Below are 22,597 nucleotides of genomic sequence, written 5' to 3'. Positions count from 1 at the left end.
GGGGGGGGGGAAACGAAGAAGAGAATAAGTTTAGCTGGCCCTAGTGCAGCAGCAGTAGCAGCAGCAGCAGCAGAGAGAGAGGGAAGCTCCGTCTCCGTCATTGCTCCGAAGCCGTCACGCTAGACGCGCTTGACGCATGGAGTGGTCTGTGCACGTGCGGCGGCAGTATCGAAGCAGACAAGCAGACCGCCCGACCGACCACCGACCGACCGTCAAGTTCCCCTCTCCCTCGAGTCCCTCCCCCGCGCGCCCTTGGTTCGGATGCCCGCTTTGCTGCCTCGTTTCATCCCCATTTCTTCCCCCAGAGCATGACGCTATCCACCGGATTCTTGGTTTGCGGCCGGTGAGTCACTGCTGACTCGAATCGAACACTATACAAATCGAACTTTTGCGCGAGGGAAGACGGCCCGAGGTTGACTTCTGCACACAAGACACAACTTGATATAGCTATTCCTATCGTTGGATCGGTCACCCCAAGCTTTCATTGACAGGGGAATGCGGTTTTTTCCTAGCGTCATCTTTCTTCAGTCTTTCGCCTTTGATTCGATGGAGATCGTGTCGCGTTAATGCGCGCCGAACTGTGGATACAAGACATATCATGGCCTCTAACGGGAAGTCGACCACCGCTCTTGACGACTCCCGTCGTGCAACGGGCTCTCCGAAGATGAAGGCACGAGGTTAGCTACATGGTCTTAGTCGCGCAAGGCTTGCCTGGATTGTTTGGACGTTTCGGCTGATATTGTGCTCTGCGGACCTAGCGGAAAATGCCAAAGATACTCTCTGTCGAAACGTGACGATCTACGGACGATGTCGATACGAGGATAAAGGTACTTGATACACCCTTGTTAGTTCACACGACACACATTTAACGTTGGACGGTATCAGGATGCGCTTTCAACCATGACCCTCATAAAGTGACTTCATACGCGGACAGGTGGGCATCCCATAACAATTGGGCTGCCGAGCATGCGCTCGCTGGGCCACTGCGTCGGCCATAGCTCGCTGACTTATGACTTAGGAAACGATTGAACGTTGACTCTCCGAGCTTCACCCCTACGATACTATCCTCCAATGGGTCTTCACCTACCATTGCATCTGCAACCATGAAAAAGACGGCTACAATATCCCCCAAAGCTGCGAATGCAGCTCCCTTCCAACCGCGAGGTATTTCATCACGTATGCCTGGCGTCACCCACGAATGAGAGTTTTCGTCTGACTGCAAGAAGGGTCCAACTCTAGCACACCAACTGCTCGACAGGGCACGATGACTCCGGATTGGTCTGTCGCGGAAGTTCAGGAATTCGTCCCTCAGGGCTTTGATGGTTCCCATATGGTATGATTGACTTTGGCTCTGGGACGTGGTCGGCCGTCTGCTTCGGCTCTGACTGGTGAATATAGGCTTCTCTTCAAGGAAACGGCGCATCCGCCATTCCCACAACAAGTGCCTTCGATCCATTTGTGGCGTCGCCGAATCCCCTCTCTGCTGCCAATGCTGTTGGCCCGGTTCAGGCGAACCCATTCACTCATGACACAGCCGCGCTAGGAGGGGCAGCATTCTTTGCGAACCAGTCCGGCTTTCAGCAACCTGTAGGTTCATCAATGGATATATAGAGAGGGCTTGCTTACACCTGTGTTTCAGGTTCAATACCACATGTATGCTCCTATTGGACCTCACAGTCAAAACACTTTGGGCTACCAACGAAATGTCCACGATTTCTTCCTCCCTAATGATTTCCGAGAAGAACTGCAAAAGAAGGCAGCGGCCACACTGCAAACCTTACCGAGTGAGTTGATCTGCGGGAGTTATAGAACGGCGGCTAACTGTCTCAGACACCCAGCTACCTGCGCAGGTGGATTATTTTCATTCTCTCGTTCCTCTGGATCTGAATCACCAGAAGAATGCAGCCATATTTGGCTATCCCAGCTGGGTATACAAGGCGCAATCCAGCAAAGACGGAAACTTTTATGCACTTCGAAGACTAGAAGGTAGGTAACTTGAGGTAGTGGACGGTTGAGGACTGGTGCTGATTAGGTATGTACAGGGTTCCGTCTGACCAACGAGAAGGCGATTCGATCTGTGCAAGCGTGGAAGCGGGTATGCAGTGGCAGCGTGGTGACCGTGCATGATGCTTTTACGAGTCGAAGCTTCCAGGATAGCTCCTTGATATTTGTGACTGATTACCACCCGTTGTCCAAAACGCTGGCCGAGCAGCACCTGGGCGCAGGGAACCGGTTCACGGGACGCCAAAACACGCACATCCCCGAACAGGTTCTCTGGAGCTATATGACGCAGATCGGCAATGCGCTCAAGGCGATTCACAGCAACGGACTCGCCGCGCGCATCATTGACGCCAGCAAGATTCTTTTGACGGGCAAGAACCGCATCCGCCTCAGCGCGTGCGCCATTCTCGACGTTGTGCAGTTCGACACGCAACGATCGGTGGCGGACCTCCAGCGGCAGGATCTGGTGAGTTTCGGACAGCTGATTATGACGCTGGGCGCCAACTCGCCCAACGTCCTGCACAACCACACCAAGGCGATGGAGCACTTCACGCGGGCGTACAGCCCGCAGCTGAAGAACTCGGTGTTCTGGCTGCTCAACGGGCTGCAGAAGGACCAGGACCGCAACATCGACGTCTTTATCACGGGGATCTCGTCGCAGCTGATGTCGACCTTTGACTCGGCGCTGCACCTGGATGACCAGCTGACGTCGGATCTGAGCCGCGAGCTGGAGAACGGGCGGCTGGTGCGTCTGATGACTAAGCTGAATTTCGTGAATGAGCGGCCCGAGTACGAGCACGACCGGCAGTGGGCGGAGAACGGGGAACGCTACTTCCTGAAAATCTTCCGGGATTATGTGTTTCACCAGGTGGACGCGCAGGGTGAGCCGATCGTGGATCTGGGGCACGTGCTGACGTGCCTGAACAAGCTGGACGCGGGGTCCGACGAGAAGGTGACGCTGGTAAGTCGCGACGAGCAGAGCTGCTTCGTCGTAAGTTATAAGGAGCTCAAGAAAGCGCTGGAGTCGTCGTTCCAGGCGCTGCTCAAGCCCGCGGGCCGGAGGTTGCACTAGCTGCACATGGTGCATTTTGATATATAGTCTGGTGGTCACGGAGTGATGTGATGACTCTGTTGGAGTATTGGCCTATTATGGTGGAGGTCGTTGACCTCGTTGATCAGAGGGGGCGTGCATAGTATTTTGCTTTTGTCTGTGGTGTGGTATCAGTAGCTTTGTGCGCCCCCCCCCCCCCCCCCCGGTGATTGTGATTTGGACTATCGGCTGTGGCAGTTGTTGAAAATATGGAGGTAGAATATATGATGACTTACGCGTCATACATCCATAGGACTCGGGATAGTACTGTAAAACTACTACCAGGAAGCACCCTTGTACACAAACCATCCGAAGCAGATAGTGACAATGTAGAGGTATCTATCTCATGGCAACATCTCTACCGAGATCTACCTAACCCTCTTCACTATGATTCGGATGGTGATAAGAGGGGGCTAGACCGTCCCGGATGAGACAGAATACGAGATCATGCTGAACCCTACAGTACCTCTGATATAATATGAAAGAGTATGGGAGGTGAAAACCCCCTTCTTCCCCCTTCCGGACAACACATAACAAGATCTTTGTAAACCTCTGAGATAATATTTCAAAGTATGTATGGGTGGGAAACCCTCCAACCCCCCTTCCCATCTCCAACCTCTCTCTCCTTCGTATCAAACCCCCCCAGTATGTGATTGATTCCCTAGTCCAAATCCGGCACAGGCAAGCCATTCACAATCCTCACCTTGCGCCCCAACCGATCCAGCGCCTCCTTGGAATTGCGGGCGCGCAACTCACTCGTCTCGACATCGGACACCAAGACAAAGTCGTACGTGAGCAGGGGGTGATCTTCCGGGACGTTGTACTTGGCCGCCAGCTCGGGACCGGCAGTGGTGATGTCGACGACGAGGGAGTTTTTGACGCCGAAGACGGCGTCGGAGGTTTCGTAGGGGTCGTTGCGGAGGTAGAGGGCGCTACATCCATTTCATATCAACATTAGTCTTTCATCCAGAGAAGAACTCAAACGGGGGTTTCCTCAAACGTACGTAATCAAATGATCAAACCCCTCCTTCTCAAACATAAAATGCATATGACTCGGTCGATACGGATGTCTTCCCAACACCTTCAACAACTTGCCGACGGGTCCATCATGCGGAATGGGGTATGGCACTGGGACGATGCCCTTAAACCAGAAGACGCCATCTTGATCACTGCGCATGATGCACCGGCCATCCGGGCCCTCGTGGTCCGGGTACTGCACGTCGTAGTGGCCCGTGGAGTCCGTCTCCCAGATATCGATCTTCACGTCGTGGACCGGGTTGCCCGCCGTGTCGCGCACGGTGCACACCACCAGCAGCGGCCGGCCGTTGGGGTCGTGCGACATGTTGCCGCCCGCCACCATTTCCTCGGCTTCGTGCGTGTGAAAGGGGCCGAGGACGGTGCCTTCGGTGCTGCCCTTGGGTTTGGGGTGGTCGATGCTGTCGACTAACAGCGAAAGGCCGAGGATGTCGCTTAGGAGGATGAATTCCTAGTCGTACCGTCGTGTTAGCCGCCGGGGGACAATATGGAGTGGCTGACTGGCTGGCTGGCCGGGGAGTTCTTTACCTGCCGCACATCAGTACAGATCTTGCCCACCTCGGTCAAGAACCGCAGGCCCGTCATCCACTCCTCCGTGCTGAGGCGCGTCTCGCGCGCAAAGTCGTGCAGGTGCGTGACCAGTCGCTCCAGCACATATTTCAGGCGCTCATCCGGGCACAGCGAGTTGATGCGGATGACGTTCTCGGTGATGTTGTCGATGGTGAGGTCTTTCATGGGGGGGATTTTGACGAGGGAGGGGTCCATCTTGGTGGTTGTCGGTGATGCGAACCGATTGAATTGTGCTGTAGGGGTTGTTTGCAAAAAGTGAGGACGGGGGAAGGGAGAGTCTCAGGAAATGAGAAGTGACAATAACATCTACGAAGTCCAAAACAGAAAAAGTGGGAATGGGCACCGTCTATACAAATAGTGCTCCCCTGCGGGGTGTTTGTTGGACCTCGATTTCCCCACATTTTCTGGCGGGGGGAAAACCGGCGGATCAGTAATGCCGTATTGTAACTGGCCGGGAACACGACTACGTAAGCATCACTCAGCGGTCCGGTGCTGGCCCCGGCTATTGCTATTTCCGTATTGTCATTCGCCAACTTGACAATGTCACAATGGAGTGAGTATATACCACAGTACGTCTGTCCACAGTACGTCCGTCCACCAGTACTTTACTCACTGTACGGAGTACATTCATTCTGGTTTTGGCTGGCACCGGCCTGGATTCTCCCTGGCACTTGTCCGAGGCTTCTTTCCACTTGTGGGGAGAACCATTGTACATCCCCCTTCCCCACACACGTTTTGGCTGGAGCTTCACTTCGCAGTTGAGGAGGCATGAGGAGTCGCATTCCGCTAGTTCGCATGGCTCAAAGACTCTTATCTTTAACTTATGCCTCATGCTTCATCGTGATAAGCCTGGATAGACAGGGCCTCATACACCAAAGCCAACTGTGGAACCAGCGGATCACCCATCGGCAATTCTCCATCCGCCGCGGAAATGACCTCAAGCGATCATCGCCCCGCTTCCGAAGGCCTCACTACTAATCATTCGTAGAAGTTCAATGCATCATGTTCCAAACAACCGGGATATCTGCCAGACTCGCTCAACAGTACACACAAAAACAGATCAATACATACACAAAAAATCCAAAACCGCCGGTCATCCACCGGTCATGTACACTATGCTCGCACCAGCTTCCTTTCCCGGTCCCGCTCCTGTTCCCGCTCGCGCTCACGCTCTCGTTCCCGCTCGTGACTGACCTCATGGCCCTCTTTTTGCGCCGCGGCCACCCGTGCGTGATGGTCCACCGTGTCCAAAATCGCCTGCATCAGACGCGAATTCGCATCCGGCGCGTCATCGTCCTGCGCCGGATCACTGTGTCGGTGCAGGCTGATTCGTCGGTCGTGTGTCATCATGTTGCTCCCCTGAATCTCGCTCATTGCGCGACGAGGCGAGAGATCCCTCTTGAAGGGCGTTCCCACGGCCGGTCCAGCCGTCGCGGTTGGGGCCGACTCGCGGCGCGTACTGTAATCCACATGGGCGTCGTGGGCGTGCGGGCGATCCACGTCCATCATCGTCGGCTCCGACACCGGAGTCGGCGCCGCAGATGGGGGCGCGGCCGATGCGGGTAGTACCGGGGTCGCCGAGACCTCTTTGGCTGGTGCCTCCTCCATCCGCTCCCGCGAGCTCCGGTCCACCCGCGTCTCCCGCAACTCGTCTTCCTTGACGTCCTTCCAAGAACACTTGGCGTGCTTCTTCGTACACCCCATACATGCCGTCAGATTCTTCAGGCAGTCCATGTGGAGACGACGGCACCGGTCACAAGGCGGCATGATGCGTTCTCCGCGCTGCAGTTCCTCCATGCGCGCCACCATCTCCATCTTGTGCGGGCCCCCGTCGTCCTTGTCGTGGTGGTGAGACTTGGGGGGTGGCAACAAGGAGGACGGAGTATGCGGGATGGCAACGGTGGTGGGGGCCGGGGTATACACGTTGTAGTCGCTCGCATCCGACGCGCGCGGTCGCGGCCGTGATGACTGTCGGGCAGCCGAGTCGGGTCCCTCCTCGTAGCTCCGTGATTGACGATCTTGCGTAGTGAAGAACTTCTTCATGAGCTCGGCGCGCGTCGTTGGGGAGGCTCCCTTGATGGAGGTACCGTTGATGATTGTGACATTATCCGTGTTGGAGTGCGAGAACATGAATTGCGACGAGGGAGAGCTTTCCTCCACAGCGGCCTCGCCAACGCCGGGCCGGCCGGCATTGACCGCCACAAAACCAGTGGAGGGAGAAGGGGCGCTCGCTGGCGCGCTGCCGTTGAGGAGTGGCAGTCCGTGTCCGTTCGCATCGCGCCAGGCAGGACTGATCGAGCGTTGTTGCTGCTGTCGTTGCGAGTGAAGCGACATGTCGTTCTCCCGCCGGGTGACGATCGCCGTCCGCCGGTTCTTCAAGCGGTGGTTGAGTTGTCGGGCTCGCGCGGAGACTGACAGACAGCCGATTAGTGGCCTGGTCTTGGTTGAAGAAGGAGGTCAGAGATAAGCTCACCTTGGTCGGCGACCTGGATAATCTGCTGGAGATTCTTCTCCAATATCTCCAGCGCGCCCAGTTCCTTCTCTTCATCTTCGATGATCGGCTGAGGGGGGATCATCTTCTGCGGCATGCCTGATGCAATCAGAACAAAATCCTCCTCGCTAATCTCCACGCGACACTGTTTGGTGTAGAATTGGCAGACGCGCACGCCATTGCGGGACTTCTCCAGGTTAAACTGTTCCGGCTTGTTTTTGGCGAATTCTACCACGTCCAACCAAGTAACGTTGGGAGAATCCTTGCCGTGGGACTTGAGCACGCGAGGCGGTCCATCGAAGAGGCGCTCGAAGCGCTTGATCAGGATGGGACCCAGCGGACAAGCTCCAAGATTGCCGGCGATACTCTCGTGTCGATGCAAAACGCCGTCGTATTCTCCGATCAAATGAATGATCGAAGGCATGGTATCCTCGACGGAGACTAGAGGCAGATTGTCTGGATACTGACGGGCTAGATAATTAATCTGCAGGTGATTGGAAGGTCTGGCGATTTTGGATGCGATCGGAGGGAAATCGCCGGACGGCGATCGCGGCCGCTTGTTGGACGGCTCAGCCGTCGCCGGTCGAGAGTCCATGGTGATGATCAGGAGAGGCGGAAGGAGAAGGAAAGATAGGGAGGGAAGAGGAAAAGAGAGAGGGGGAGGGGGAGGGGAAGAGGAGAGACTCTAGAATCGCGACTATAGTACAAGTCGCGGAAGAAAAAAGACAAGGCGGGGAAGGGACGGGAAACGCAACAGAAAAAGGGATTATTGAGGGAATGAGTAATGGGAATGGGGACGCTGGCGAAAGACAGGCTGCCGATGGCGGAGCATAAGGCTCCAGAGTGCGGGCTCCCAATCAGCCACTGAGCAGCGCGTAACTAAATACTGCGTTGGAGTTAGGTAATCTCGCAATAGCCCCAGCCGATGCAAACCGGGTGGGAGGAACTGAGAGAATGGGAAAGTGTGTGTGGGGGGTGGGAAACAATCGAGAGATGCTGAATAGGAAGAAGAAGAAGAGAAGGAGGAAGAAAGGGTGGTAAATGATGGGAGAGGAGGAGAGGAAAGAGGAGGGAAAGAGGAGCCGACAGAGAAGAACGCGACAATTGCGACGAAGAAAGAAGAAGGTCGGAAAGCAACGAATGAACAGGTGAATAAATGACAGAGAAGGGGAGATTTCGGGGTTGAACCCGTGAGGGAAACTAAACTTGGCCGGCAACAACGGGCAGGAGGAGGAGATGTGGTTCGCAGATACGGTACTCAGTAGTAATCACCGCAGGGGGGGGGGGGGGGGATGGAGGGGGAATGATTGGGGGGAAAGAATAACTACTAGCAATAATGAGTGGATAAGAATAGAAGACGAGGACGGGGCCAGACGGAGGAAAGAGGAGTACAGCAGCAGGAGAGGAGGAGGTGGTGGTGGAAGGAGGAGGGGATGGCGGAACGGGTGAGTCCGTCAGTAATGGATGGTAAAAAGTCAAGTAAGCAATCACTGGTCCAGTGACTTGATCCATTAAGGCTGCACTTCCGATCTTCAGGGTGTATACAATAAAAAGTATACAATTGATCTCTTCTATTGCTTGTATTCTATTGCAGTGATTGCAGGAGTAACTATGTGAGATGTACTTCGTACAAATGTAGTTACAGGGACGCACTGTCGACCCTCTTCTCAATCATCTCCATCCCATCCTAATCTTCTTATCGTGCAGCGTAACCAGCAGGGGCGGAGTCCCGCCGGGCTCTTCCGCTGCCCATTCAGATGAGCCGTGACCTGTCATGACCACCATATACAGTATTTTTCTTCCCTTTTGCCCCCTTGCGGACGGACCTCCAGGCACCAAAGTACAGGTTCAGTACTTTGGAACAAGGCTACAGGTATCGACACGTTGTCTCAGGATTTGATGTCATAGGGGAAGCGCGAGCACAGCTCCTCTTTCGCTAAACAAGCGGCGCCACCAGGTCGCCCGGCCGCATCGTCCCATGTGCTGCGAGTCGCGCTCCGCCGAGAGAAGGGGAGTGACGATTTCCCGTGTGCCACTCAACTCTGTATCACCACCGTTCGTGCTCCCTCCGTGCTGGTTGGAGAGGACGGAAGACGGCGCGGGTGTTCACGAAGCTGCAATGTGCAAGGTGTGAGAGGTGCGCGCAAGAGGTCTGACGCGGAGTTGGTGCCTAAACAATTTGGAGTCAAGTTGGCAGGCCGATAACCGTCCGACACTGACCGGTGTTCCAGCCACAGTAGATTAGACCGGCCCGGTGACCCCCGTGACCATCTGTACAGAAGTACCTTTTTGATCAAGCCTCATTTGCTGCTGTTGATCTCGAGGTCGAGGTGATGATGTTGACACCGTGAGTATGCTTCGATGCTGTTTCAATTGCTTAAAACCAGTAGATGGAAGTTAGAATCAACGATGTGTGGTGGAAGAGGACACAGATCCCTGCTCTAAATATTTATCTGTACTCGGGTACTACCGGCACTATGAGCGTCATGACAGCGAAGCAATTGAAGTTGCAAACAAAAACGCTCAACTCCAGCAAAAAATCTCCAGCTAGTCTCGGCTATTGTAACATCAAACAAGATGACAGAACTCATCTCGGACCACGCCCACCACCAACTCCGTCTCCTGCACCTCCCACCGGCACAGATACTCCGACTCTGACTACTGACGGAGTGAGTAAAGGCGGTGTCGAGCGGGAAAAGCCCACCACCAACTGGTGGAGTTGCTCTTACTCCGACCACTTTTTTTGCAGGTGTGGAAAATCCCTCATACTGATATCACCTTTTTGTCTCTCGAGTCTCATCACTCATTCACTCTCCCCCCCCCCCCCCCCCCATTCCGCCCCTTTCCATCCCACCCCCTCGCCTTATCGGGTCGAATTATCCTCCTGCTTCCGGGTTACTCCAAACGAGTGCGGTGACCGGCCGAAACTTTCCAAGGTGGAATTCCCGTACTGGCACTGCACACCAATTCCCTGCTGCTGCTGCTACGGCTACTGCTCCTCCTCCTACTCTGCCCCTAGTAAAGTACTTCTTGCTGGGGTCGTCAGTCACCGGCACGTGTGCCTTATCTAATCCACCGCCGCTTTAACCGGGATCACACTATCACTCCCATTTACATTGCCCCTCAGCTTAGTTACCTACTAACTGAGTAAACATCCCCCCCATCCACAGCCAAGCCATGTCCGAACGAGGTTCATTCCGGGGAGGTCGCGGCCGCGGCGGAGGCTACGGCGACCGATCTGGCGGCCGTGGCGCACACGCCCGAAGTGGCGGTGCAGGTGGCGGTGCCCACCGCGAGCAGCAGCAGCAGCAACAGCAACAGGAGAAGCCCAAAAAGGAGAACATCCTGGACTTGAACAAGTATATGGACAAGGAGGTGCGGGTGAAATTTAATGGAGGACGTGAAGGTGATTTTCTTTCTATGATGTTGTCAGAATCCCTGCTGGATTACGGGCTAACAGATCGGCTGTAGTTACTGGTGTTTTGAAGGGATATGACCAATTGATGAATCTGGTGTTGGATGATGTGAAGGAGGGGATGCGCGGTAGGTTGCTGCAAGATTCATCCTTTCTCCAGTAGTAGAGTTGGGGGCTGATGCTGAGTGACACAGATGATGAGGGCAACGAGACCACGCGCTCGCTGGGCTTGATCGTGGCTCGTGGGACGTTGATTGTGTTGATTTCGCCGGCGGACGGCAGCGAGGAGATCGCCAATCCTTTTGTGCAGTCGGAGGAGTAGGGGAAGGGGAGTTTGGATGTTGGGCATGTATTGTGTCTGATGACTCGCTGCACTTGTGCTGTCTACGGGATCATCTACTATACGGGATCATCTACTAGCGGAATGTTTTTCATTTATGAAAGCAGATAGGCCGTGTGTGCATTGAGTAGGTATTGACCTGTCTAGTATACAAAATGGCCTGAATGCACCGGCCTGCTTGCAGCTGCGCGATTTAGAGTAGAACCAATCCATGAAAGTAACGAACCACCTTCAATTAGCTGCTGCTGCTTCCAATGACATGTCATGACATCAACGGCAAGGAATTGGCGATTGATGACGACGAATACGATAGGAGGCCGACGCCGGCCGGTCTAGAAGCGAGCAGTCCAGTGCATCATCCCAGCGGTTCGGAAGTCTATCCATGAATAGATATGGGGTTGACTAGGTATATCATCTCCCCCCGCCGCAGCTTGCACCTGTTCGTCAGACATCTACTTGACATGACATTTCATCGTCACTTTATCCCTTTATCCCACTAAGTTGGAAGATCATGATGAAGGACCTGGTATACATAGCGGGGGCCCTCGCAGTCCTCCCGCTCTCATCCGCCTTTCTCATTCCACCGCCGCAGCAGGCCCTGAGTAGTAGTGATGAACACCATTCAACCCGCCCATCCCTCAACTCCCTGGAAACCCCTCTGGAAAAAGCCCCGCTGGACCTCGACCTCCAGTCCGTGGATATCTACCAACTCCTCCAATCTGCAATAGATAATCCCCACCCTCTCACCTCCTGCGCCTGGTTCGACGAGGACACCCCGGATCCCCCGGAAGATTTAGATCTGGCTGCTGCCGCCGCCGCCGCCGCCCAATTGCCGCCGCCCTTCCGCCGGCCCTCTCCGCCGCCATACCCGCACCACCCGCCCTCCAACAAATCGCTGTATGATTTGGTGCTTGAGAATCCCCACACCACTATCCTGGCGAAGATCGTGAGGGAGGATGAGGAGTTGGTCGCATTGTTGAATCGAACGGAAGCGAATTCCACCTTGTTCGCGCCCACCGATGAGGCATTCAGAAGAATCCCGCATCATCGGCACGGAGATCATGGAGATCATGGAGATCATGGAGATCATGGAGATCATGGAGATCATGGAGATCATGGAGATCATGGAGATCATGGCGACCACGATGGAAAAGACCACGAACACTGCAAACGCGCTCTCATCCGTGCTGTCCTAAAATACCACCTCGTGCCCGACACGTATACTCCCGCCGAGCTCTTCCACGCACATACTCTACCCACGCAGCTGAGGGATCCGTTGCTTACTCCCCATCCCCATCCCCATGACCCTGAACATGGAGATGATAGCCCTGACAATGACAATGATGATGACCCCGAAGAGGAAAAGAAGAACCTCCCCCAGCGCATCTCCATCCGCCCCAGCTGGAAAGGCCTCACCCTAAACCACTACAGCCACATCCTCGCAAGCGACAAACACGCCGCCAACGGGGTGTTGTATACTATTGATGCGATCCTCCTTCCGCCGCCCACGCTGTTGACCGTCACGACCCTCGTGCCGAGTCAGTTCAGTACCTTTGTGTTGGGATTGTATCGGACGGGGTTGGCGGGGGAGTTGAATCGGAGTTGGTGTCATCATCACCATCACCAGGAGCACAGCCAGAACAACCCTCTAACCACCACCACCACCACCACCACTAAAGGCGGCGGAGGAACATACTTCCTTCCCACCAACACAGCCTTCAAGAAACTCGGTTACGAAATCAACGCCTTCCTGTTCTCCCCCCCTGGAAAACCGTATCTGCGCGCGCTGCTGCAGTACCATCTGGTAGAGGGGCGGACCCTTTATTCGGATGTCGAGTATACATTGTCCGGCAAAGTGGAGAAGGTGCACGGGACGCAGCATTTCGAACTGCACACCAAACTCGCGCACAGGAAGTTGGAGGTGGAGGTGACGAATCTCGGCCCGTGGGGTGGGATGACGGTTGGGGGCCAGCGGGTCCGCGTCAGGGATTTAGTGGTGGGCGATGGGGTGGGTCATGTGGTTTCGAGGGTTTTGGTGCCGGAGTGTCATCATGGAGACCATGGGGATCATGGGGATGATGAGGATGAGGGAGAGGAAGAGGAGGGGGAGATGAGGATGGGGGTGGAGGAGTTTAAAGAGCGACTAAGGGGGTTGGTGGATTGGGATTGGGAGGAGGAGGAGAAGAAAGAAAAGGAAAAGGGACATGAGGTGAAGGCGAAGGTGGATAAGGTTTGGGGCAGGTTGCAGGATCTTGTGGTCGAATTGTAGTTGGTTTTCTGTTTACGGCGTCTGAGGATGTACTGGTAGTACGCGATAAGCCACCAAAATGCTATGCTATTTGTTCCTGCTCTGATACTACAACACTGTTACACTTGGAGTCATATAGGGCAGCACTAGAAAGGAGTATTTACAAGTCATAATCGTCATTCATTACGAGCATCCGCCTCCACAATATCCCCAAACTCCTCGCTGTCCTCGCTCTCCCTCCCCCCCGCCCTCATCACCGGCCGATCTTTCATCCTACGCAATCCATCCCCATCCTCAACCCACGGCCCCACCTTCTCGACGCCCTCGATATATTCCGTCCCTACCCGTAGGTTCAACCCCGCGCTCAACGCCCGCGCAATCCGAACCTCCCGGCCCTCCCCCACCAGGACCCGGAAGACGTGCGCCAGGAACCCGCTCAGGATATCCACGCTCCACTCATCCGGAATCACCCGCAGCACCTCCCCGACGTCGAACCACGCCGCAAATCGCCCCAGCAGGTCGCTGGTCCGCTCGATGCGTTCCGACAGATCCTCCACCGCCAGGAACTCGTCCAGCAGGAACCGGAACAGCTCGCTCTGCAGCGGTCGCTCGGCGAAGGACGCGCTGCTGCTCGTCGCGCGCGGGCCGCCGAAGAGACAGTACTGGACCGCCGAGTCGTAGTCGCCCAGCCCGTGCGTGAGGAGATGCAGAGCCTCGCGGTGTCGGCCCTGGAGCCCGTCGAGAATAATAGATTCCGAGACGAGCTCGTTCTGGAAGGGCTCGATCCGCGCCAGAACGGCAGGGATCGAAAAGGCGAAGCTCCGCGGCGGCATCGTGGTAAACTGGCTGCCCCCGGTGCTGCCGCCGCCTAGCAGCTGAAGCAGCCGCAGCCGGGATTGCCACCATGGCTCGGAGGGGGTGTTCACCGTAATAAAATTCATGTAGGTGGGTTTCGGGGCGCTCAGAGCGCGGTAGGTAGAGTAAGACTCGGACAGAGAGGCCCGCGCCGACGGCGAGCTTTCCAAGACAGAGAGAACGGAGTCGAGATAGTATGCTAGGAGGTCGTCCGCGTATTGGGTGAGCTAAACTGATGCGTTAGCATGGCGAGCGGGACAGACTGAAAACTACTCACATTTCGGGCAAAGACAAGATGCTCCAAGTACGCTTGGACGGCATTTGGAGCTTGTTGCTTGAGGAGGTCGACGACATCGGCCGTCTCCAGCTTCACTCTGCTCGTGCCATCGGAGAATACTTGTATACCCAAACTAGGATTGCGCTGTGCGAGCCATGCGCCATATTCCTCCACCAGTTGCACGTCCTTGATCTTGACCAGATACCGACGCATCTGCGCCTCCGTGCCAGCAATAGTGATTTCGCCGCCTAGATCTTCTTCACCCTCAATGATGCGGCGCCATGTTTTGAGGACATTGCGAGACATCTTCTGGCTTTGATATAGTCGGCTCAAGACAAAGAGTCGCCGATACTGTTCCAGGAGGGCTACAGCACGGTCCAGGTTGCCTTTCCAATTATCCACAAGCCTGTTCAGTTCGATGCGTAACGAAGAGCCTGCACGTTGTTCGGGCGCGAGGTGTGCGTCTTGTTCCAAGAGCAAGTGCAGGAATGCTGCATCAACGCTGTCGAAGACGTAGCTTTCATCCGTAATACTTCCATACCCCCTCTTCTGCTGCCATGAGAACAAGAACCTCTTGATCATATCTAGCACTGCACTGTCGGACGCTCCACCTCCCACAGTCGTACTCAGCTGCTGAACGTATCCTTCGGTGAGCTGCGCCAAGCCTGCATGGATCCAAATTCCTTGCGGGCTCTGCAGAACTTCTCGTCGCAAAAGGGGGATCAACAGGAGCGGGATCCGGGGATCCAGGTTTCCAACGATAAGCGCCCGTTCCGTCGCATCTATAGTTGCCTCATCTCGGTGCTTCGAGTCCATGAGGATGAGGTCGCCGAAAAGAAGCAGACTCGCTTTTTGCTTCAAGTAGTTCAAGCCCAAGAACTCGGATTCAGACTTTGGCTCCGCAGCTTGGACTAACTCGATGACGTTCGAGATGGCCTCTCGCTTGAGTATGGTACGACCTTCCGCCTCTGGGACTTGGGCGCTCTGTAGGGCGTCATCCAGCTGTGTTGTGAGTGGGTTCTTCACCACCCGCCAAATCTGATTACCGTTCCACATGATCAGACTGCTTTGGGTCTGGCCCAAGGCACGCGCAAATTTGGCTTCTTCGGCATTGCGCTCCGTCTCCCAGCCGCGCTCAGCTTCCCCGGCCCCTTCCTGGCCTTCAAATAGCTCTTTTTCTTTCTGCAGATGCTCGATAGACGCCTGCGTTCTCGGATCTGTAGCAGGGACATGTGGTGCAAGCGACGGGGTCTTCAGGCGCACCATCTGCAGGAGCTTACCCATCTCGGCGATCTCCAGCTGGCTCGGGCTGATCGTATGATTGAGGCCGACATGCGTGTGCTGCATATCCGGCGAAGACGGTATCTCAACCCACATTTTGTGATCGTCCGCTTCCCCAGGATCGACATCCCAGAGTTGCACCTCCAAGAACTTGCGGCGCTGACCATCTTCTTCTGCCTCTATTACTGCCAGCAGAAGTTGCTCGTGGGTATTATCAGGCGAATGGATCATGTTGTTCTCGTCGCCTTTATCGATGATGATGGATTCTGGATACTTATGGAAGGTGATTGTGCCACGAACCACGTCGCCGTCGACATTGACAAACATACCCACCCCGGGCTCCGCGCCGTCCGTTCCTCGGACAAGCAGGAACTCAGACGGGGTTGGAGATAGGATGTGGGGTTTCAGTGGCGTCGGCTTTGGGAGCGGGGGAAGCGGCTTTCTTTCGTCTGCGCCTGACTCTGAATCAGGTGGTGAGTTCTCCATGCTCCGCCTGGGAGATGCGCTCCCTGCGCGCTCTGTAGACAGCGAGCGTCTTGGCGTCCCCGACTCGGGAGACAGTTCCGAAGTGGCGGAGCCTGATCGCTTGTGTCCGTGGGGTTGTAACAGTCCAGAAATGGTGTTCGAGCTGGAGCTTCTCTCATACAGATGACTCTCTGAGGTGGGAGAGTGGGCGAAGAACGGCGAGGAAGGCGACTTCAATGGCGAAGCTGTCGAGACATCGTGGATTTGATTAGGCACGAAATCCTCATTCGAGAAGGAAATCGGGAACAATTGTATTTTTTGTTGGTTCTCCACGTCGACAAGGGAGTACGAGTGTGCGTCTGCGGCACAGGCGATTATCCCTCTTCGCGCCGCAACCAGACACCCGGGGAACTCGATGTTCCTTATACGTCGAGCCTCTTCCCCAATTCTCACCAGCATAGTACGATTCGGCGCCGCGATCATGACCACTTGCTCATTCTGCTCGTCTGCTGCCGTGTTGAGATCCACCCCTCCAATCCATGAACAATTGTTGACTTTGGTGTTTCCGAAGGCCGGGCTAAGCTCCGGTAGCATGTAGAAGGTGACAGTCCCGTTGCACAGGACACAAGCTTTATTGACGGCGGGTAGCAAGAGTATCTGCTGGATCCCGAGCGACTTAGTAGCAGCGGCTGCATTGTGGGCGAAGGGGATAGGTAATCGTGAAGCTAGGATAAACGACGGCTCGTTCGACTTGTCCGAGGGGTCCGGCGGCAGACAGACGAAATGGAGGATCTCGGCGGCAGATGTCCCGATGTACAGATTGTCGTCTGTAAGAACCTGATTAGACTGGAACAACTGATAGATAATGGCACCGCTGCAAGCCACTCACTCCAATACTCAACCGTGGTGATGTGGACATCGTCATCGTTATCATCGGAGTTCAAGGGTACCTGGTCGAACAGCGATCGCAAAACATATGGAGCTGCCTTGGGAGGGCCAATCTTCCGCCGTTTGCGCGGGCTGATGCCCTCCTCTTCGGACACCATGATGAGACCCGCTCTGGTGTCGTAGAGAAAGTCTGTAGCTGAGAATGGCTTGGTGACGGACGCCGTTGGTTTAGTTGGTGAGCATCACATCCGGAGTGCTGGGCGGTGGGACCAGCTGGGCTGGGCTTAGCTCGGCTGACTCAGGTGGGTCGGATGAAGTAACTATAAGCATGAAGCATGGAGAATTTGAGATAGAGATCACTTGAATAAGTGCTATTTGCTATTCAAGTTACGTGTTACTTCGGAATATGTTATGATGCGCGATGGCATGTGCTGTTGACAGTCACTCAAAGGTGTTGCTATATTGTTTGCCATGGCCAAGGATTTGACTAGATGGCAGCAACAATACAACAAGCAATATTGAATCATACGAAAAGGACGGCCGAGATTGGCCATATGATATGATCTATCAGATAATGTGACACGTCTTCATGTCATTCAACTTATTGGCATGGTTGAAACGAACGTGTACGAGGGGTGCTATAAATAAGTAGACAACATCAGATCTGGCATTTGATCTGATAGCATTGTGCAGCACACTAATCCGTAGACCTGGGACACACCCTGAATTAGTAGTCATTATTGGCTTCACATCCTTTCCCATTCACATCTCAGTCAACTCCTATCAGTCACTACTCCATCAGAGCAACCTGCTAGTCTTCTGGCATCCAACTCCTCAATCATAGCCATTTATCTCTGTTGTTGTTATCCGGAAGAAAATCGGGCCGAGTCGGGGTGGGCGCAGGCCTCCGCATCGCATTACGTGAACTGGCTTCATTTGAAGGTCACTCATCCAGAAGAATTCCGGGTGCAGTGTCGGATGGGGGTGCTGTACTATTTACTGGAACACTGAGGCGGGTCAATCATATTATTCGCAACTATGGATGCGTTCGCTATCACGGAAGGCATTGTCCCTGAGACTAGTAGTCCTCAGCAGGGCCACGATTCCGAAAAGGCCACCTCCGGCAAGCTCCCCGAGGGCGCAAACAAGTTCCAGCGGGCCATCGCCGCCTGGAGAGGTATGTCGCCTGGTCTCCTACTAATTCCAATTTTCTAAAGGCTAAGCGCTCATGTCCGTTGTCTCTATCAGGTATCGATCTCTCCAAAACCATCGCGAAGCTAGACAGTACCGCCTCGGACATCGTTGCGCAGCAACGCGATGCACTCGTGCAGAGGAAGGATCTCGCTCAGAAGACAAAGGACTTTCGGAAATTGGACGATGCCTCGAAGTTGGCAGAATACAAGGGTCTTCTCAAAGGTTGGCTGCGCTGGCCTCACGGACCTCAAATGTGTTATGGCTAACATGTTCCACAGCCTACCAAAGCTTTATCGATCTCTTGACAAACCAGGGAAAAGCCTCCTCGTCTGCTTTTCTACAACTGTATTCGTCACTTTCCGAAGCGCCCGATCCGTATCCCCTCCTCGAAGCATCAGTCGATTCTTTAGTCCACTCCGAAGAAACGGTTCCCAGGTTAACCTCCGAGCGGGACCAGCTCCAGGGGTCCGTCGATCGTCTTACGTCACAGCTCGACGAAACGGAAAAGCGGTTGGAGGAAGAGCGAACGGCTAGGAAGAAACTAGAGGAAGGCCAAGAATCGAAGATCAAGGAGGTCGAGGAGTCCTGGTCAGCAGTGTTGTCAGAGAAGACGAACAACTGGACGGCCAAGGAAAAGAGCTTGGAGGAGAAGGTGGAGCAACAAGAGCGCTTGGTCAAGGAATTGAAAGCGAGCTACGAGGTCTCACAGCGCCTGGGACAAGACGGCGAGAATGGCGAAGGTGCCCAAGGTGCCAGTGCCGCGGAATTGGAGCTGGTTTCGGCCGAGTTGGAGAAGACAAGCTTGCGCCTGGCGGAGGTCGAGGCACGAAACGAACAAATTACGCTTGAGCTGGCTCAGGCCGTCTCTCACTCTCAGACTGGACAGGCTGCATCGGTGGAGGATGACCCTGCATATTTGCGCCTCCAATCTGAGAATTCTTCTCTCCTACGCAAACTGGATGCTGCTCGCTTTGATAGGGAGTCTGAACGACACTCCTGGGAGTCTAAATACTCGCAGGTTGAGAGACAGATCAAGAACGTCACTGCGGAGAAGGAAGAGTTGCGCTCGCGGTTGGAGAAGGTGGCCGACTACGAAGACATTCGTCGGGAACTGGAGATGATCAAGGTACGCACCATGTATCAGAGCCCACTAGGTGATGAGACTAACATTCGACAAGTCTATCGAATTCTCGCCGGGAGATGATGAGGAGGCCGGGGATTTCGCAGGTGCTACGAGTCCTACCAACGGCGCCACAGGCAAGCCAAAAGATGGTTCCAAGAATAGCCTGGAGCAACTCCTGCTCGCTCGGAATAAGAAGCTGAATGACGAGCTCACCATCTTGCGCGTCTCACACCGTGATCTTCAGGGTCAGCTCGAGGCGCTACGGGCCGAGCTTTCGACTACCAAAGAGGAACTGGAAAAGTCACAGAAGCTGTCCACAACACTGGAAAGCGACCTTCTTCGTGTACAGGAAGAAGCAGCAAATGCGTTCCCATCGTCCGCCATGTCCGTTGCTGGGACATACACTTCCAAGTACCCCCACTCTTCCAGAAGAGGAGGAGCAGTATCACCTACCAGCTCCATCATCTCAGGCTTCGACCAGTCCGCTGCATCAGCCCATACCATGGACTCTATCCGGGCAGGCGAGGCGGTTGGTGGAGGCTCCGGGCTCTTGCCTATGATTCAAGCCCAGCGTGACCGTTTCAAGAAGAAGAATGCCGAGCTAGAGGAAGAGCTATCCAAATTATACGGCACGGTCAAGTCTCTCAGGCAGGAAGTTGCGACTCTACAAAAGGACAACCTCAGTCTCTACGAGAAGACGCGCTATGTGTCAACGTACAACCGCGGTCCCGGTGGTTCGTCGTCCGCATCTGCGTATGCGAACCGGCCGAACTCTTCCTCAGTTCATGCCAACGCAGACACCCCGTCCGGGCTCTCCCTCGACCGATACCAATCCGCCTACGAAGCGCAGATCTCACCATTCGCAGCCTTCCGTGGCCGCGAGTCTGCGCGGGCCTACAAACGCATGTCCTTGCCTGAGCGCATCGTGTTCTCGCTGACGCGCATCATCCTTGCCAATCGGACAAGCCGCAATCTCTTCGCCGGATACTGCGTCGCCCTTCATGTCCTGATATTCGTCATGCTGTATATGATGAGCTCCATGGAAATTGAAAAACACAGCGCGGCCAGCCTAGGTGCGGCCGCTGCGGCAGCAATGGCCGGCGGAGGAGGGGGTGGTGGTGGTGGTGGCGGCACCGGCACCGGCACCGGTGCAGGAGGGGGCAGCTACGCAGGACAGCAGTTACATGGAGATGATTGGCGACAGGAGTCCTTTAACCACGCCGGTGTCAACTAACCCTGCACCTGGGGAGCTGTCCGGTTTCTGTATTCTATTGAGGCGTTGTCGGGTCCAGGTGACGGGTTACGATTGGATTTCTTTTGTTTGATGTGAATACGCACGGTCTACATACAATGCCGATATTACTATCCTTACCAGGCTCGGTCTAAGTTTTCGAGGAATGTCCGTTGGTCCAGAAGTCCGTCGGCAGCTGTGGGCCTGTTGAGCTCGCTGCTGAGAGGGGCGTGTTTCTTTTTATATCACGAAAGCTCCCCTTGGGAAGAGGGGATATCCTTACAACGAAGATAGACGGTATACAGTGGGTGGTAAGTCTGGAACGAGCCTGTGATTGAGCCGATATGCATCGCTGGACCGTTGAGATCAGAGTGAATTTCGGTTGTGTTGCTCCAGAGAACCACAACTCCCGGTCACCAGCATATGACGACACACAGCACCCCAAGGCATACAGGTCCTGCTCAAACAACAGCCATGGTACCTAACCATGCATCCAGCCAGAGGCTCGTAGTAGCTACTAGTATCTCCTTTGTCCATACCATAATCAAAACAAGAAGATCTCCATGACTACGTGCAAAGCGCACCGGAAGGCTAAGTGTCACAGAAATAAAAACTCCAAGGGTAGATGCATGAACAATGTATATGCAGGTCAACCAATCCTAGACGTCGGTGTCACCGACCAGACAGAAATTTGAGGGTGGGATGTCCGACCAAGCTGCCAGGGGTAGAGAAAAAGCCAGGGAGGGTGAAGTAGTCAGGTCTGTCTTGAGGGTTTCTGCCCCCTCTCCTGCACTCTCCCCTCCCCCCTCTCAAGTAAACCTTTATCTCTGATGCAGGAGGTTTTGCTAGTACGCAGACACGAAAGAGAGGACTGAGACAAGACTATGCGACGGTGATGTGACATTGCCCGTTAGATCCTGGGATCTTCGCGGATGAGGAGTCTCAGCGAACTGGACAGGTGAGGGGAGGTGAGGTGAGGCGAGGTGCTATAGGACTGCACTGTACTGCGAGTCACAGGATCATACAAGTCATTCTGATTACGGTTTATCTATCGGCTCGGATGACCGCCAGTGGGTGCATTATCAGACTTGAGAGAGTTGCGGGGGTGCGACGGCTCGATTCCCCCGAGTCAAGCAAGATGAGGATAAGCAGAATGGGACTGGTGATCAGACCTGTGCTCTAGTCTCAAGCTTCCTTTCATGCTGCTTCGCGGAGGTTGTGACTCTTGCTTGGCTTGGGTGGGAGATTTTGAGGAACCCCTCGACCCCTCTTGAAGACTAGGCGCCCAGAGATTTTCGATGGAGGGTACTGAATGTGCGGAGTAGTCAGGTGGGAGTTCTGATCGTCTGCACGACGCGAGAACTTTCTGAATGGTTTCAATGCATGCCGGGCTCTACCATTGCCGATAAAGATTGCTGGATAAGCAGAGGTCAAGACACGGATTGTGTGTTTTTGAGTCCCCTGTCTAGTGCTGAGAGCTCAATGCTGTCGCTCGATCATGGCTCGTCCCATGGAATAGAGTCAATAGGTGGTTCTATAAGGATGGGTGATTGTGGATAGGGCTATGCATGTCCCCCGGCTCTGTCCTGCAGATGGCGTCGGTGATGGTTCTATTTTTAATGAAAACTTCTTCTCCTTCTCCCTTCCACCGGAACGAGCAATACGAAGGATGAAGCATTGGCAAGAGAGAACTGTGATATTGAAAAGTTATTTCCCGGCATATCCACCGGTCCACCAGACCAGCCTCTGTCACGCTTGAGAGGAGCAGATGTCTTCACGATGAGTCAATTCTGCCTAAACACGATTCGTGTCAGTGTTCATGGACGTGGGGTTATGACCTCAGCTCGAAGCGAAGTCGTGACAGAAGCGCAAGTTAGGGCACGAATTGTTATCAACCACGGTAGTTGAGTGATATAGCATCGGCGTGCTATAGAGTACTGGCAGTAGATAAGTTAGGGCAACGCTCAGGACTCCTCAGGTGCAGCTTGGGTAGCATTGACGATCCAAAAATAACCCACGAGACCAGATCAAGAATAGAACCGGTAGAGACCTCCGTACTCGATAGATTACAGTGCCATTGCTGTCTTCACCGA

At 54.5% G+C, this 22,597-nt stretch overlaps 7 protein-coding genes across 7 annotated transcripts; 4 read left to right on the top strand and 3 right to left on the bottom strand.

Annotated features, from left to right (window-relative positions):
* The first annotated feature begins 239 nt into the window (after positions 1-239).
* BP01DRAFT_425726 (PAN-complex poly(A)-binding subunit PAN3) lies at positions 240-3,256 on the top strand. Its single transcript, XM_025579764.1, has 9 exons — positions 240-677; positions 759-827; positions 886-934; positions 1,019-1,176; positions 1,227-1,333; positions 1,399-1,587; positions 1,640-1,784; positions 1,831-1,986; positions 2,043-3,256. Exons 1-9 carry the CDS (start codon positions 599-601, stop codon positions 3,071-3,073), a joined length of 1,983 nt encoding a protein of 660 aa, XP_025428329.1. The 5' UTR covers positions 240-598; the 3' UTR covers positions 3,074-3,256.
* Positions 3,257-3,644: 388 nt separating this feature from the next.
* On the bottom strand, positions 3,645-5,081 carry BP01DRAFT_359595 (intradiol ring-cleavage dioxygenase). Its single transcript, XM_025575721.1, has 3 exons — positions 4,655-5,081; positions 4,096-4,577; positions 3,645-4,023 (listed from the first exon to the last, which is right to left on the bottom strand). The coding sequence occupies exons 1-3, from the start codon at positions 4,889-4,891 to the stop codon at positions 3,753-3,755; spliced, it is 990 nt and encodes a 329-aa protein (XP_025428328.1). The 5' UTR covers positions 4,892-5,081; the 3' UTR covers positions 3,645-3,752.
* Positions 5,082-5,668: 587 nt separating this feature from the next.
* Positions 5,669-8,084, bottom strand: BP01DRAFT_136961 (Zn(II)2Cys6 transcription factor domain-containing protein). The gene is made up of 2 exons (XM_025570533.1): positions 7,170-8,084; positions 5,669-7,107 (listed from the first exon to the last, which is right to left on the bottom strand). Exons 1-2 carry the CDS (start codon positions 7,780-7,782, stop codon positions 5,810-5,812), a joined length of 1,911 nt encoding a protein of 636 aa, XP_025428327.1. The 5' UTR covers positions 7,783-8,084; the 3' UTR covers positions 5,669-5,809.
* A 1,927-nt stretch (positions 8,085-10,011) lies between these two features.
* BP01DRAFT_359593 (putative small nuclear ribonucleoprotein (LSM7)) lies at positions 10,012-11,168 on the top strand. Its single transcript, XM_025575720.1, has 3 exons — positions 10,012-10,593; positions 10,659-10,730; positions 10,797-11,168. Exons 1-3 carry the CDS (start codon positions 10,365-10,367, stop codon positions 10,922-10,924), a joined length of 429 nt encoding a protein of 142 aa, XP_025428326.1. The 5' UTR covers positions 10,012-10,364; the 3' UTR covers positions 10,925-11,168.
* Positions 11,169-11,191: 23 nt separating this feature from the next.
* BP01DRAFT_136892 (FAS1 domain-containing protein) lies at positions 11,192-13,281 on the top strand. The gene has a single exon (XM_025570532.1). It carries the CDS (start codon positions 11,454-11,456, stop codon positions 13,209-13,211), a length of 1,758 nt encoding a protein of 585 aa, XP_025428325.1. The 5' UTR covers positions 11,192-11,453; the 3' UTR covers positions 13,212-13,281.
* An 85-nt stretch (positions 13,282-13,366) lies between these two features.
* On the bottom strand, positions 13,367-17,179 carry BP01DRAFT_425721 (putative TGF beta receptor associated protein 1; the record flags this gene model as incomplete). Its single annotated transcript, XM_025579763.1, has 3 exons — positions 16,958-17,179; positions 14,323-16,895; positions 13,367-14,272 (listed from the first exon to the last, which is right to left on the bottom strand). The coding sequence occupies exons 1-3, from the start codon at positions 17,112-17,114 to the stop codon at positions 13,367-13,369; spliced, it is 3,636 nt and encodes a 1,211-aa protein (XP_025428324.1). The 5' UTR covers positions 17,115-17,179.
* Positions 17,180-17,902: 723 nt separating this feature from the next.
* Positions 17,903-21,002, top strand: BP01DRAFT_418116 (CCAAT displacement transcription factor COY1). The gene is made up of 4 exons (XM_025579302.1): positions 17,903-18,133; positions 18,205-18,372; positions 18,429-19,276; positions 19,329-21,002. Exons 1-4 carry the CDS (start codon positions 17,995-17,997, stop codon positions 20,505-20,507), a joined length of 2,334 nt encoding a protein of 777 aa, XP_025428323.1. The 5' UTR covers positions 17,903-17,994; the 3' UTR covers positions 20,508-21,002.
* The last annotated feature ends 1,595 nt before the right edge of the window (positions 21,003-22,597 follow it).

The sequence above is a fragment of the Aspergillus saccharolyticus genome (assembly GCF_003184585.1).
Source record: "Aspergillus saccharolyticus JOP 1030-1 unplaced genomic scaffold BP01scaffold_36, whole genome shotgun sequence".
NCBI classification, from domain to species: domain Eukaryota; kingdom Fungi; phylum Ascomycota; class Eurotiomycetes; order Eurotiales; family Aspergillaceae; genus Aspergillus; species Aspergillus saccharolyticus.
The sequence above is the reverse complement of the archived record's forward strand: the minus strand, read 5'-3'. Positions and strand labels throughout refer to the sequence as shown.

Coding starts and splice junctions, on each gene's coding strand:
- BP01DRAFT_425726 (XM_025579764.1), top strand. CDS start 599: ATGGCCTCTAACGGGAAGTCGACCACCGCTCTTGACGACTCCCGTCGT. Junction 935..1,018: donor GTGACTTCATACGCGGACAG/GTGGGCATCCCA, acceptor CTTATGACTTAG/GAAACGATTGAACGTTGACT. Junction 1,987..2,042: donor TGCACTTCGAAGACTAGAAG/GTAGGTAACTTG, acceptor AGGTATGTACAG/GGTTCCGTCTGACCAACGAG.
- BP01DRAFT_359595 (XM_025575721.1), bottom strand. CDS start 4,891: ATGGACCCCTCCCTCGTCAAAATCCCCCCCATGAAAGACCTCACCATC. Junction 4,578..4,654: donor TCTGTACTGATGTGCGGCAG/GTAAAGAACTCC, acceptor CGGTACGACTAG/GAATTCATCCTCCTAAGCGA. Junction 4,024..4,095: donor GGGTTTGATCATTTGATTAC/GTACGTTTGAGG, acceptor AAATGGATGTAG/CGCCCTCTACCTCCGCAACG.
- BP01DRAFT_136961 (XM_025570533.1), bottom strand. CDS start 7,782: ATGGACTCTCGACCGGCGACGGCTGAGCCGTCCAACAAGCGGCCGCGA. Junction 7,108..7,169: donor TATCCAGGTCGCCGACCAAG/GTGAGCTTATCT, acceptor GCTGTCTGTCAG/TCTCCGCGCGAGCCCGACAA.
- BP01DRAFT_359593 (XM_025575720.1), top strand. CDS start 10,365: ATGTCCGAACGAGGTTCATTCCGGGGAGGTCGCGGCCGCGGCGGAGGC. Junction 10,594..10,658: donor ATTTAATGGAGGACGTGAAG/GTGATTTTCTTT, acceptor GATCGGCTGTAG/TTACTGGTGTTTTGAAGGGA. Junction 10,731..10,796: donor TGTGAAGGAGGGGATGCGCG/GTAGGTTGCTGC, acceptor TGAGTGACACAG/ATGATGAGGGCAACGAGACC.
- BP01DRAFT_136892 (XM_025570532.1), top strand. CDS start 11,454: ATGATGAAGGACCTGGTATACATAGCGGGGGCCCTCGCAGTCCTCCCG.
- BP01DRAFT_418116 (XM_025579302.1), top strand. CDS start 17,995: ATGGATGCGTTCGCTATCACGGAAGGCATTGTCCCTGAGACTAGTAGT. Junction 18,134..18,204: donor GGCCATCGCCGCCTGGAGAG/GTATGTCGCCTG, acceptor TGTCTCTATCAG/GTATCGATCTCTCCAAAACC. Junction 18,373..18,428: donor ATACAAGGGTCTTCTCAAAG/GTTGGCTGCGCT, acceptor CATGTTCCACAG/CCTACCAAAGCTTTATCGAT.